The 14,017-nt window shown below is 27.0% G+C and overlaps 1 protein-coding gene across 4 annotated transcripts in view; it reads right to left on the reverse strand.

Moving 5' to 3' along the window:
* Positions 1-4,710: 4,710 nt before the first annotated feature.
* Positions 4,711-14,017, reverse strand: part of Pkn (serine/threonine-protein kinase N) — a 299,488-nt gene continuing 290,181 nt past the window's right edge. For 2 of the 4 annotated variants that reach the window (XM_075372568.1, XM_075372565.1), the window contains 5 exons: positions 11,880-12,031; positions 9,144-9,363; positions 8,368-8,475; positions 7,124-7,264; positions 4,712-5,129 (listed from right to left, as the gene is read on the reverse strand). In XM_075372568.1, coding sequence (XP_075228683.1) covers positions 4,986-5,129; positions 7,124-7,264; positions 8,368-8,475; positions 9,144-9,363; positions 11,880-12,031 — 765 coding nt within the window. In that variant the 3' untranslated portion in view covers positions 4,712-4,985. Of the gene's footprint in view, positions 5,130-7,123; positions 7,265-8,367; positions 8,476-9,143; positions 9,364-11,879; positions 12,032-14,017 lie in introns of all 4 variants that reach the window. The other 2 variants (XM_075372566.1, XM_075372567.1) reach the window with 2 other exon arrangements.

Here is a 14,017-nt window from a genome sequence, read left to right on the forward strand (position 1 = left end):
GGAACTGACTAAATTTTGAAAAATATAAAATCATCTGGGAGTATCAGATAGTTCTTCAATTATTCTAATAATTAATATTCTAAACTCCATATAATGCACAAAGGAATGATTAAAAAATCACAAAAGATGTGCATTGGGATACACTAAATTAAGCATAATGCCAGTTTTGAAATGCGATATACTTCACTAATATAACATAGCTAACAGGTGTTATGACACCATCCTCTTACAATATTATGGTTCAGCATCTGGAAAAATACAGAGCAGCATCCTAAAAACTGAACAGTGTGAGATTAATAATAAAATGCCTGTTTCTGAAGCTATGCTTATAATAAATCATAAAAAAATTAATTAAACGATATCAGATGCAGTTTCAATAAATAGTAATAATATCAGTAATTGTTAACTATGAAAGTTGGTGGTGATTAAATAATATAAAAAATAAATTCACCAAAATTAAATGCTACAAAACAAACTGTTAAGTAAATGTGACAAATCATCAGAAAATTTCTCTGTGTTTGAATTTTCAGAATGAAGGACTTCAATATAATAATGAAGAATTGCAATTTCCATTTTCATTCTGAACAAATGTAACAGAAAAGAACACAGTGAGGAATAATTAAACAAATATAGCTACATTTCTCTCAAGAAGAAATTCAATCTTTAAACTAAATTTAACTTTGTAATAATTCTTCGATAATCATCAAAATACTCCTCAAGAACGTAACAAATTCTTACAAGTTTCAAAAACCAATGGGATGGCAGTTAAGAAAATAATAATGCTTACTCTGCCAAATTACAACAGCTACAAAAAAGCAGAAAAATAAGAAAATCAAGTCATAGTATATACAGGAGCTACATTCAGTAACAGTAGTTCCTCTATAGGTTGAGATCTAGGTTAAAATAAAAAATTACTGATAAAATAAATCAAACAGATTTATAATGGAAACATACTTGGAACATAGCATACCTCACACTTATATACCTACTGTATCTTGATGCAACTTGGATTTTTTCCCTGAAGCAATATGAAGAATACTGTACAAGTTACTGGAGAAGTGGTATAGTAATTTTCTTTAGCTAATGAAGAAATGTTATCAGAGATTTAAGAAGGAGAAATGTAGTAAATCAATTATTCTGGAATTATGAAACTGTTAAGGAAATGAATTCACAATACTGTAATAATTTATCGGTAAAATATTTTACATTTATTATATTGATTTATCAGTTTACACGAATTAAGATTGTTATAAATGTAAAGCACTGAATCTATAATCTATTTAATAATATATTTTCCTCGAAATGTGTTAATATTATTTTTTTATCATAAAAAAAAAACAAAAGAGAAAAACAAAATAAATAAATTGCACATACAACACATTTCATTTATCAATTATTGAATATTATACAAATAGTACTGAAAAATTATCTTCATAATAAGTATAACTGTACAAATTTCAATTTTTAATGTAATTTAAATTAAGAAAAATTATCACAATTCAACAATAAATTATGTAAAAAAAAGGCACCTTTCAAAATAATTAATGATAATTTATTATTTTGATATTACAATTTCCTGCAATTAAAATGGTTTCAAATGATTGTCCATTAACATGATGCAGTATATAAAAAAAATGTATGTATATATATATATATAAAGAATTGATATATATATATATATATATATATATATATAAAGAATTGATATATATATATATATATATATATATATATATATATAAATAAATTTGTTTTTTTACATTTGACCATATTCCCCTCTATACTAATTATGCCAAAGACAAAAGTATAAAAAGTCTACCACCATTCAACAATGCATAATATCTTATGCTTGCTATTATATATATAAAAAAGCGCTTTCGAGGGTTTCCCTCATCAGTTAAACATATTTTTTTTTAAATTACAAATTTAAAACTTAAAATTGTAAACATATAAAAATATGTAGTCATACATGTTACAAAGATAAAAACTTTTATTTTATGCGGCTAGTCACACATTCAGTACTATACTCTTGAGTACTGTATGTGTGGCTAGCTGCATATAATAAACATTTTTAATCTTTGTAACTTTTATAACTATATATTTTTTATTTTTACAATTTTAAGTATGTTTTATTAACTGATGATGAGGGGAAACCCTTGAAAGCGCTTTTATATAATAACAACCAAGTAAGAGGCATTATTGAATTCTGTACTCTTGGTGGTAAACTTTTTATACTTTTGTCTTTGATTCATATTTTATATATATATATATATATATATTCAAATTAGTAAATACAAAGCTTATTTTTAATAAATATAAGAAAACATTTAAATAAATAGAAAAATATATTCCAAATAAATAATTTTAGAATTAAACAAAATAAAATTTCATAGATAATATAATTTCTCTTTTTTCAATTTTTGAAAAGAAACCAACAATAAACAATTTAAAAAGTTAAAAAAATAATTACAACCAATATTTTACGCAAGAAAAACATATCCAAGCACTTATCAAGGAAAATATTAGTAAACAATATTTTATTGCAAAAAACTAATACCCATCATAATCATTTTGCTGACATATTAAACATTAAATATGGAAGACAATTACAGACAAAAATTCTGAGTAATTTGATGAATTTTAACCACACTGTTTCATTATGCATTTGTAATACAAAACTAACCTTTTCACTATGAAAAAGTTCCTGTACACAATACAACATTTAGAAGTTCAATACTGTTTGTATACATTTAAATCACAATTATGATTTTTACACTACAGGTTTTATTGTACTAATGATGCAGCATAACCTCAACTCAATTCATCCCCTCTAGCATAATGCAAAAAAAAAAATTGTACCTTGTCAAAATCGATAATTCTATACCAGGGGAAAATTATTTAGCATTTACACACACTGGCATCATCACAATATATTAGTTTTATAAATAGAAGGCATTTAGAGGGATTTTTAAGGCAAATAATCCCTCTGACATCAACCTATCGCATCCCCTATAGGAGGTTGAACTTAAAAACAATCTCACCAAATCATATTTGCCAAATCCCTGAGAAAATGGAAAAATTAGGTATAAAATAGAAACTATTTAATAAAGGCACAAGGCAAATAATTGCAACCCACTTTATTTACAATATTATAATATAGAAATAAAATGACCAAGAGCTATACACACACTAGGAATTGAATCCAGACTATATTTGAGAAGAGTCAAGAGACTATAAGAGAAGAGTCAATATATTACTGCTCCAAATAGCTGACCAATAAATACATATAATGTGAAGTTCTACTAGACAATGTAGAACAATTAAAAGGAAATTTATAAACAAACTCAAAACTAAGGAATTAAATTTTTCAATAAATGTATGTGTATGTATATATAAACAGAACAAAAATATATGTTTAATATATAGATATGTATTGAGTTTTTAAAATTTTTTAGTTTTTTGTAAATTTCATCAAATTAAGAGAATCACCAGATTTAAAATTAAAATACATATTCTTAGAAATTATATTAAAAAATATCTCTTACATCTCAGACATAACTAACATTTGTATTGAAAAAATTATGTAAATATGATAGCTCAATTCTAATCTCAATTGTTTCAAACTCCAAAATAATCAAATCATTTGTTTATAATCTGGTTCGAAATTCAATTACAATGAAACTATTTCATAAAACGAAATGAACAAGTTTGAATTAATTCATCAACATCTCGTTAATCTGAACACCAGGACCTTTTTGTTTGGAAAATCAAGTACGTGATTAATTTAAAAACGACGTACAATTTTTTAATACTTTTATTTATTAGGAATAAAAATCTGTTTACTGTAAGTATATATGGAGTATTACAAAATCTAAGATACAATTCCAAAGGTTAATACTGTATAGAAGTGGAGCAATTACTATTAAAAATGATTTAATTTTAATTATATCATAATCTGAGAGCATTATAAAGTGAAAAAATTAACAGTTTATTATGAAATAATACACAAGCTTACATAATGCAATGGTCTATATTAGTTTTATTACAAACAATAAATATTATTTTACTTTTAACACAATGTGTTTACAGTTCAATAAATTCATTTGAAAAAAAATAAAATAAATCAATATATTTAAAAAAAATTATAAATATATAAAATAATAATATATTAGGAATAAAATGAAAATAAAAAACCTTATAAATAATTAAAACATATCACGGATAATGAGAATAGCTGCCAATCCATTAAAAAAAAAGAAATTAAAATTGAGTTACTTAGATATTTTTAAATCTGTGATGCTTACAATAAATATTTTTAAAAGAATGAACATGCATACTTTTGTTTCACAATTATTTTACTAAATAACTAACTAACAGTTAGTTGTTAAAAAAAAAAAACACACAAATGAGCAATAAAAATATTAATTATAACGTACTAATTGTATTTTCCATTCTGATTAAGGCGCAAGATAATATAAAAACATTCACATGAACAAATTTATAAATAATCACATTAATCCTAAATCATTATAATTTTTATTCTTATTAACCCACTCTAATTCGGTAATCATAAATATGATATAAATAAAATAAATTTATCGATACTACAAAAATATCAGAATAAAAAATAGTGAAAAATATAATGAAAAATTATAATTCTTATCATCTATTTTAAAAATAATAGTTAATCTTTTTTTTAATAATAATACAGAATTAAAAGATTATTTTTTAGTTGCAGATGATTGTATGAAACAAAAAAAAAGAAATATTATCTTTGGTAGGGGCAGAAGAGGGAACAAAATTTTTAAATAATTCTTACTGCTGTTACACACATTAAAATAAAAATCATAATAAGGAAAGATAATGCAATGTAGATTGATAAACAGTTCACTTTCACCACTGTGTTAAGACAACTTGCCAAATCTCAGTTTCAAATAAGATAACAGAAAAAACAACAAAGGATTCTTTACCGTAATCTAAGTCGGTCAACACCAATCTGCCATATAAGTGAAGTCTTTGAAGAAATTCTGTTCATCATCTGTTAATGGCCTAGGATCTTTTGGTGGTGTTAACTGTGGTTTCTCTGATGTAAATTCTTCGTCAAAATTACTAACATCTTCAACCGAATCCTGTAAACAATAAACAAATTATATTAAAAGTTACACATCAAAGACCATGACTAAAGTTGCTAACCATTTGAGAGGGAAATCATTATAATAGTCCATTTATTTCTGGTGATATCTGTTATACTTTTATTTATTATTTGGGACCTGTAATCACGGTCATGTGTGTATATACTATATTTTAAGTTTATTATACCAAGGTTTTCTTAATTAGAACCCTACAACAAACTGTAATTCAAAGTCAAAGCTGAAAAAATAAAAATTTAATCAGTAGGACATAATCCCAATCAAAGTTGGCCAGTCAACCTCTCACAAAAGAAGACTATGATTTAGCGTAAGTGTTAACTCCAATCCATATATATAATGTAACATTACAGAATTCTCGAGGAACATTCACAGAAATATAAGATAAAAATGCATCCCTTTGAAATATGAGCATCTAATAAAAGTTTTTTCCAAAGTAGACTTTGTGAAATATTTCATAATTTGAACAATAAGTTGTAATAATTATGAAACAGATTTCTTAAAATATGCAGATCAAGAAAAAGATTCAAAATTAAAATACATTATCTACAGATAAATTAAAAAATGATAACGTGTACATGTTATTTTTCAGAAATGTGCAGAAAAAATTGACTACCATAAAATTGTGCCAACCTACAGTTTGTAATGTGCAATATTTATCAAATAAATATAGGAAATCACTTAAACATAAATACACTTTAACTAACTTCTAAAATCATTTATAAAAATCTTAGTTATATCATATACAACAAATTATTGGCATTAATTAGTTTATGCTCTTTTGTTAAAAATTTGCAAATAACTGTATAAAACAAAGTGAAAGGTGAAATAACGTAAAATAAATTAAAGGGGAAAACAGATTTCACAAAGTACAAAAATTTCTTGCATGAAATGTTTAAATTTAAAGTAAAGAATACCTAAAGAATAGGTAATACTACTCGCAAAGAAATGGAGGAGTTACACCAATCAGTTTCTTGTGAATATGAAAAACATATGAACTTCATTTTAATCTACTGTATTTAATGCTAACAGTGTCACACAAAGTGTGAACCATTATGATTTTATTTAGAATTTTATAGATCATCATACTGAACTTGTTTCATGATCAATCAATTAAATGAACATATTTATTTAACTTTGATGAGAGAGAATCTTACAAATTCCAAAGAATTTTTATGAGAATGTAACTTAACCACTAAGGGAGATGATAAATTAAAATATATTGTGATCTCAAATTAATGAAAAGAGCAATTTTGAATTCATTTTCTGTTCAAAATATTACGTATCACTTTTGTTCAACACAAAAGTCACTGTATCAAAATTAATTCTGGAAACTGAAAGTATTGCTTCATAAAACAAAAGATATGATTGGACAAGCATGTTCAATCATATCTGTTTTTGAAGACTGTCAATCCAGATTTAGTTAAGCTCTGAAATCTCAGGGACCATTTTTTAATATGAACTATTCTGTTAGCTTAGTATTATTTGCATTCTAAGAAGATTCAGGTATAAATTAAGATAATGCAGGCAAGCAGTAAAACCTATATCAGAAGTATGAATAATTATAAATTTTAAATTATTTTTCTGCTAAAAAAATGTTTAATTTGAATTAAAAAAAAAACACTTCTTTAAAACAATGTTACACTTCTTTAGACAATGTTACAATTCCTGTAAAATAAAAATTAGATGCACTTTTCTTCTTGATTTTTCATGTTGATGATTTAATAGAACATTTTGTTGTTTTATTTTTATTTCTTTTACACACTAGATAATAAATACAAGTTTTTGTGATTTCTTACTATGCACTTACTAACAAATTCCAAAGAACTACTGAAAACTATATTCAGTGATAAACTTTCAACACACTTGAAACAGCACCCAGCCTTTACTTATAACTATACTTTACTTATATACTATAATTAAAGTCTGAATAAAAAAAAACATAATCATAACCATAAAAAAGGAACTATACATACCACTGTCGGTACAAAAGGAGGATTTACTCTGCGTAATAATAAATCTTCCCAATTGATGTGTCTGAAGAATGCTTGCTTTTTTACATCTTCAGCATCTCTTTCACTAGATCCTAGCCGCCGTTCTGGATTCTTTCTAAGCAGCTAAAACCAAATCAAATATAAAAAAAACAAACCGCAAAAAAAAAATGGCAAAACAAATTATGATACTAATTAAAGTATATAGAAATTAACTTTCGATTTTTTACAACACTTAAGAATGACAAAAGAAAAGAGATGATTGGACTGATATAACAATCATTATTTTATATCATGAAAAATATACTATTTATAAAATTTCCTGAATTAGTATGAAAAAAGGTCACCTTAGTTAAAAAAAAACCATTAATATAGCATTTGTATATAATTTTTAAAAATTTATTACCTCTGAAATGACATAGGATTGGTATATATGTATTCAAAATTGCACGGGAATATTCAGGGGACTGATTTGGAACATTAATAAATGGAAAAAATATTTTGTTTTTGAGTTATGTCTAGTGAAATATTTTGTCCTCATTTCTGTTCCAAGAGTAAAATGAGGCGATACTAAAATTCTATGGACCCAGATTAAGGAGGAACTGATGGTTTTAATATTTTTCTTGACCTGAAAAATGAATAGTTACCAAACTGTATGTCTCGGTAGTAGTTTCTGAGGCGACTATTGCAAAGCTTATAAAAAATTTGAGTTGAATAAGCATTTCCAGATTTGTTGTAATTTTTTTAAACGGCCAAACAAAGATTTTGAACAAAATTTTAAAAGAATTTAATTTTGATAAAATTTTGTATTTTATATATAAATAGTATATAAAGTATTTAATAGTATTGTTTTACATATAACGTATATTTTTATTTTATGCAATTGTGAAAAAGCTCCACAAAAATAAAAACTACACTTGAATGGCTACTATTTTACTATGATAATCATTAATTTAGGAGGAAATCTTTGATTTTTCTTAAATATCTAAATCTAACAGCATTTTTCAAAAAGAAATTGCAATATTATCCTATTAATGATTATACTAAAAATATTCTAAACCTGATTTTAGAATGCTTTATTTTTCTTTAGAGGTATCTTTTTAAATATTAATCTCTGGCATTCATGCGTTGACATTCTCTAACACAATTCTTTAGACATAAAAACAATAATCTAAATAACAAATAAATAGTAAATAACTAAATAATAAGAATCAGCTAGTCTAATTTACCCTTCTCATAATTGCAATAGCTTCTAAAGATAAAAATCGTGGATATCGTACTTCATCATTCACTATTGAATCAAAAACTTCTTCTTCATCATCACCAGGGAATGGTGACTATAAAAAAAAAAAAAAAATTATAAAAATAAACAATAAAAGAAAATTGCAAATAAATAATTAAAATAAATTAAATGAAATATGATCATATAACAACATAAAAAACTGTTCAAAACACTGTTTTCATTGTTCAAATTTTTTTTGCTCAAAAAAAATCTTTTTGGATCTCATGAGATACTCTATGTTAATCTGCATATAATTAATTTATGAGTAAATTAGATCCAGAATATATGTTGTATTTTTTCAATTCTAACAGACTAACAATCAAAATTATTATTGTCATAACATAAAGACAAATAAAAGAAATGAATCTACTGAGGTTGCTGTCAAGAATTGGTGAAAGGTGTTGCAGCATGGTCTCAGGTTTGGGTTGCCTAAGACTGGCAACTATTTAATTATAATTTGGTTTACAGTAAGCAATAAGGTGAGCCAACTATTATAATTACAATTAACTACAATCAACAATTATTAAAAATGAATAATTCAGTACACACATCTTTGTACAAAATTATTCATACTATGGTCTAAACAGGAAACAGATAATAATTAAATATCTTCCTTTAATTAAATAATCTAATAATTGTTTTAAATATAAAGAATTCATAAATAATGAATCAACTTAGTGAATATCATACAATATTAAACTATAGAGAATATGCAGCATTTACCTCTCCAACAAGCATTTCAAATATTAATACACCAAGTCCCCACCAATCTACAGCACGTGTGTATGATGTTTCAGTCAGAACTTCAGGTGCTAAAAACTCTGGGGTACCGCAAAAAGTTCCTGTTCTATCGCCAAATCCCATTCCTTCCTTACAAAGACCAAAATCTGCAATCTTGACATATCCTTCTGTGTCAAGCAACAGATTATCTAATTTCAAGTCCCTGCACAATAAAAAATGAACATTACCAAATTAAACAATTAAAGATGAATATATAAGGAAAAATGTATATTTAAAACTGATTTAATTCATTTTTTTTTTACATAATTATAATCTGTGAAAAGTGAAAGGAAAATATAACAAATTCAGAAACGTTAAAAATTTTAATACGTGAACAAGTACACAGTAGTTACATTTTAACAACCTGACAAATGTAATAAAGTATACTACTGTATATCAAATGATCAAACACACAGTTCATTAATCATTTTTCAACCAAAGTTACATGTGTCTTCAAAAAACTGACAGCAATAATAAACAACGGTAAGTCAAAAAGTAAATGGAGATTTTGATTTCTCTCCCAATCACATGTATAGCAGCTATGGTTGTTCTGCTATCTCATAACCTCTATCAGCTGTTCATTGAAAGTATTGTTGTCACTGTTAGCTGTTTGTGATTGTGTTTAAAATAAGTGCTCCTTTGTCTGATTGCACCAAGGAAGAAATGTGAGCAGTGATAAGTTTCCTCAGTTCAGAAGTGGTGAAATCAGCAGAGATTATTCATAGAATCCAGCAGCAGTATGGAGAGAGTTGTTTGAGTGGAAGCAAGATCTATGAATGGATTGATCACTTTAAAAACGGTAGAATTTCTCTCTGTGATGAACAGTGGCAAGGTATGCCTTCCACTTCAAAGACTAATGACAATATTGAAGCAGTTAAACAAATGATTCTCGGTTTTCGACAAATTACAGTTGATGACATTGCAAGTGAGTTGAATATAAGCTATGGCTCAGCATTTTCAATCATCCATGATTCTCTAAACTTCTGAAAAGTCTGTGCTCATTGGGTTCCACGTCAACTGACCGCATCCACAAAGAGAAGAATCGTTTGAAAACTTCCTAGAAGCTTTTGAAACTTTACAAAGATGAAGAAAACTCATTTCTTAAGCGAATAATAACCGTTGATGAGGCATGGGTCCATCACTTTGAAGCTGAGAGTAAGCGACAAAGTTTAGTGTGAAAATATCCTTCATCTCCCGCAGCAAAAAAGTTCAAAACTCAGATGTCTCTAATGATGGATGAAAGGTAATGATGGAGATATTCAGGATAAGGACGGTTCAATTTTGGTTAACTTCATACCAAAACATCAATCAGTAAACAGTAATAACTACTGTGAGCAACTGCATTTACTGAAGCAAAAAATGAAACCCAAAAGACGTGGTAAACTTTCTAAAGGTGTGATTTTGCTTCAGGGTAACACTCAACTTCATTTGATCATATCGCCAAAAAAACAGTCCTTTGCCTTCAAGATCTTGGTTTTGAGCTGCTGGACCACTCTATATACAGTCTGGACCTGGCTGCAAGCGATTTTCATCTTTTTGGCCCGTTAAAAGAAGAGTTGCAAGAGAATCATTATCAATCTGATGAAGAGATCATAGAAGTGGTGAAAAATCTTCTGCACACCAGACCAAAAACTTTCTTCCAGGAAGGAATTCAAAAGCTTGTTAAAAGATGGACTAAGTGTATAGAAGTAGGAGAGGATTATGTTGAAAAATAATGCATGTATCATTTATGTAAGTACAAATAAATATATTGATTTTTGAATTTTACTTTACTTTTTAACTTGGCCTCATATGTTGATGCCAGATAGGAAAACAGCAGTACTAGTCACTAAAAATATCCACAAAAACAACTGAAAGAATTAGATGCAATTTTTTTAGGGGTATTGATTGCTATAGTCTCATTAGCCATGAATAAATCCCTAAAGAAAATTATGGTCATTATGCAATTTATGGCTTTATTTAACCTTGCCACTGGTCACAGATATTTTACCTTACTACACAGCTATCAATTTCTGGGATCCTACTCCAAAAATATACTAAGTGTTATAAAATCACCAGGTTATGAGGATGTAAGGTATGTACATTTTCAAAATATTATCGCATATTTTTATAGTTAAATATATATACATAATCGCATCTTACTTCTTACTTAAGAACCAACACAATTAATTTTGGTAATGTAATTTAAGATGTTTCTCAAAGTTTATTATGATAATATATGTTAAAAAGATAATAAAAATAAATAGTTTAGTATGTTATAAAAAATTAATAGTTTATATTTTTTTACTGCCAAAATCTAATAGCAAAAACATTGCAGATCATAATACGTAAGTAGTTGAAGTAGCTTTGGAAGTTTTCCCAAAAGAAAAAAAATCAAGGAAAATAAGTTTTTCTTAAAAAGCTGAACTTATATTACTGAACCTTCAAAAACTTTTTCCCAGTCAAGCTATTTTATAATAAGCATTAATAAATCTCAGATCAAGCATTCAACATACTGTCAATATATCTGCTCAAACAGAGTTTTAATCACAGAGTAACAAGTTTTCAATTTTAATGCTCTGTATATTAATTACTTATGCGTACGTTTCACAACGTGTTACTGTACCACAGTTAAAATTATAGGTTTCTCTAATTAAGATGGAAGAACTACTAAAAAAAACTTTGTACACCATCACTTACCTGTATATTATTTTATTTTCATGAAGATACTGAAGACCTAAGACAACACATGCAGCATAAAATACAGCACGAGGTTCTGTAAAAACATCTGCATGTATGTGCATCATAAGATCACCACCTGCTGCATACTCCATAACAAAACATACATGTGCCTGCCAAAAACAAAATAAATTTATCAATGTCATTCACAAAAAAAATTTGAAAAAGAAGATCACAACAAATAAAAAATAAATTATTTTTTCTAATCAATATAAAAACTACATATTTAATAGTCTAGACAATATTTTAAAAACATTACAGATGTATATATATATATATATATATATATATATATATATATATATAGTATTAATAGAATACAATACAAAATATGTAGGATGCATTCATCCTATATATTTTGTTTACCTACTGGGAATATTTTTTTAAAAAAGCTTTACTCAATTTTTCTGTCATTTATTTGGAAAGATATTTTTATGAACTTTTTGTACTGAACATTTTTTTGTTTGCTTGATGATAATTAAATTGTTTTCTTTAACAATTCTGTCTGTTTCATAAAACTTTCAAAAGTTAACCACTAAATTTTTATAACATCAATTTTTTGGGTCTCCAGATAATTCACATTTCTATAAAATACAACTTATTAATGTAAACAGAACAAATGTAAGAAAAATTACAGATTTTATTTTGATTTTTTATTCATGCTAATATGTTAGGTTATATTTTCGTAACACAAGCAATGGTATAGTGGGATTGGGGACAGTGTTCCCATACTCTTTTTTTGCTAAAATTATACTTTGGCATATATACATTTTGGTATTCTTATTAAAAATAATAGGCAAGTATAATAAATAAAATATACTTGCAAACCCACTGAAAAATGTGTTCTGTAATACAATTATGAACTATATGCTACAAGCCCAGTCGTATGTCTAATATATAAATGGGCACAGCAGCAGATGCCAGTGGTTTGCCTGTCGCTGGGCCGCAGTCTACTAAAGTCTAATAATTCTGTCTGTGTATGCAACTTCTTGTCCTCTTCCCTTTTCCCTCCCAGCCACCACCTTGTCAGTTGTGTGTGTCTGTCAACTGCTGGAGTCCCACATACCAGTGAGTCAAATTATTAGTTTTTGGTGCAAGTGCAATTTCCAATTGCTAAATATGTCTGCCTAACCATGGAACCACATAAGAAAAAGAATAAAACAAAAAACATGTCATTTTTTAAGTCAACCTAAAATGAAGGCATAACATGAAAGACAAATCTGCCTGACAAAAGTGAAGTGTTGGTGGGGGGCCATCTACATAGAACTGAATAATTTATGTTTAGATGATGAAAGTGAACTGCCAATTATATTCACTTTTTTATCTTTTTCTAACAATGAATTATAATTTATCTTTATCTATGAATTAGATCATAATACTCAGAATAGACATTCCCCTGGAAAATGGGATCACAAGGATGGGTTTCTTTGGCTAGATTGCCAAAATGGTAAATTAGGCTTCAAAATATGCAAGCAAGTTTCTCATCAAGGAGCATTTAAAAATTAACACATGCTGCAATTTTAAAAGAAAGTTCTTCATTTAAAGTCACTTTCGATGAAGCCTGCTCAGCTCACCTCTTTTAAGAAAAAGGATTTTTCTGCACAAACAGTCGGCAGGACAAATGACAGCAAAGGCAGTATATCTGCTAAGGCAAAATTGGAAACAAATAAAAAACGCTTGTTAACAAAATAAATTCATCTTCAATCCACATACTATCTGGTGAGCATACTATCTGGAAAAAAATAATGTCTTTTTCTGAATCACCTTGAGCTTTTGAAGCTCCAAAAGTTAAATGGGGTGGACACTAGTATTGGATTGTATTCTAGATTTAGTGCAACAAAAATTGTTAATGTTTCAGACGAAATGAAAAAAAGAATTATCCAACAAGTTTTCAATATTTCAGGTAAAACTGCAGTCACAACTGATGAATCTACAAACCTGGCAGCTAAATCTACGTTGATTATTTATATAAAGTGTTAAACCAACAAGGAGCTTCCACGAAACTTTTTATTTTTAGACCTGATTGAACTGCCAAATCACACTGCTGATACTGTTTTTCAGGCCCTATTTAAATATTTGAATAAACATGGGTTCAATTA

Source organism: Lycorma delicatula, chromosome 8 (assembly GCF_047948215.1).
Source record: "Lycorma delicatula isolate Av1 chromosome 8, ASM4794821v1, whole genome shotgun sequence".
NCBI lineage: Eukaryota > Metazoa > Arthropoda > Insecta > Hemiptera > Fulgoridae > Lycorma > Lycorma delicatula.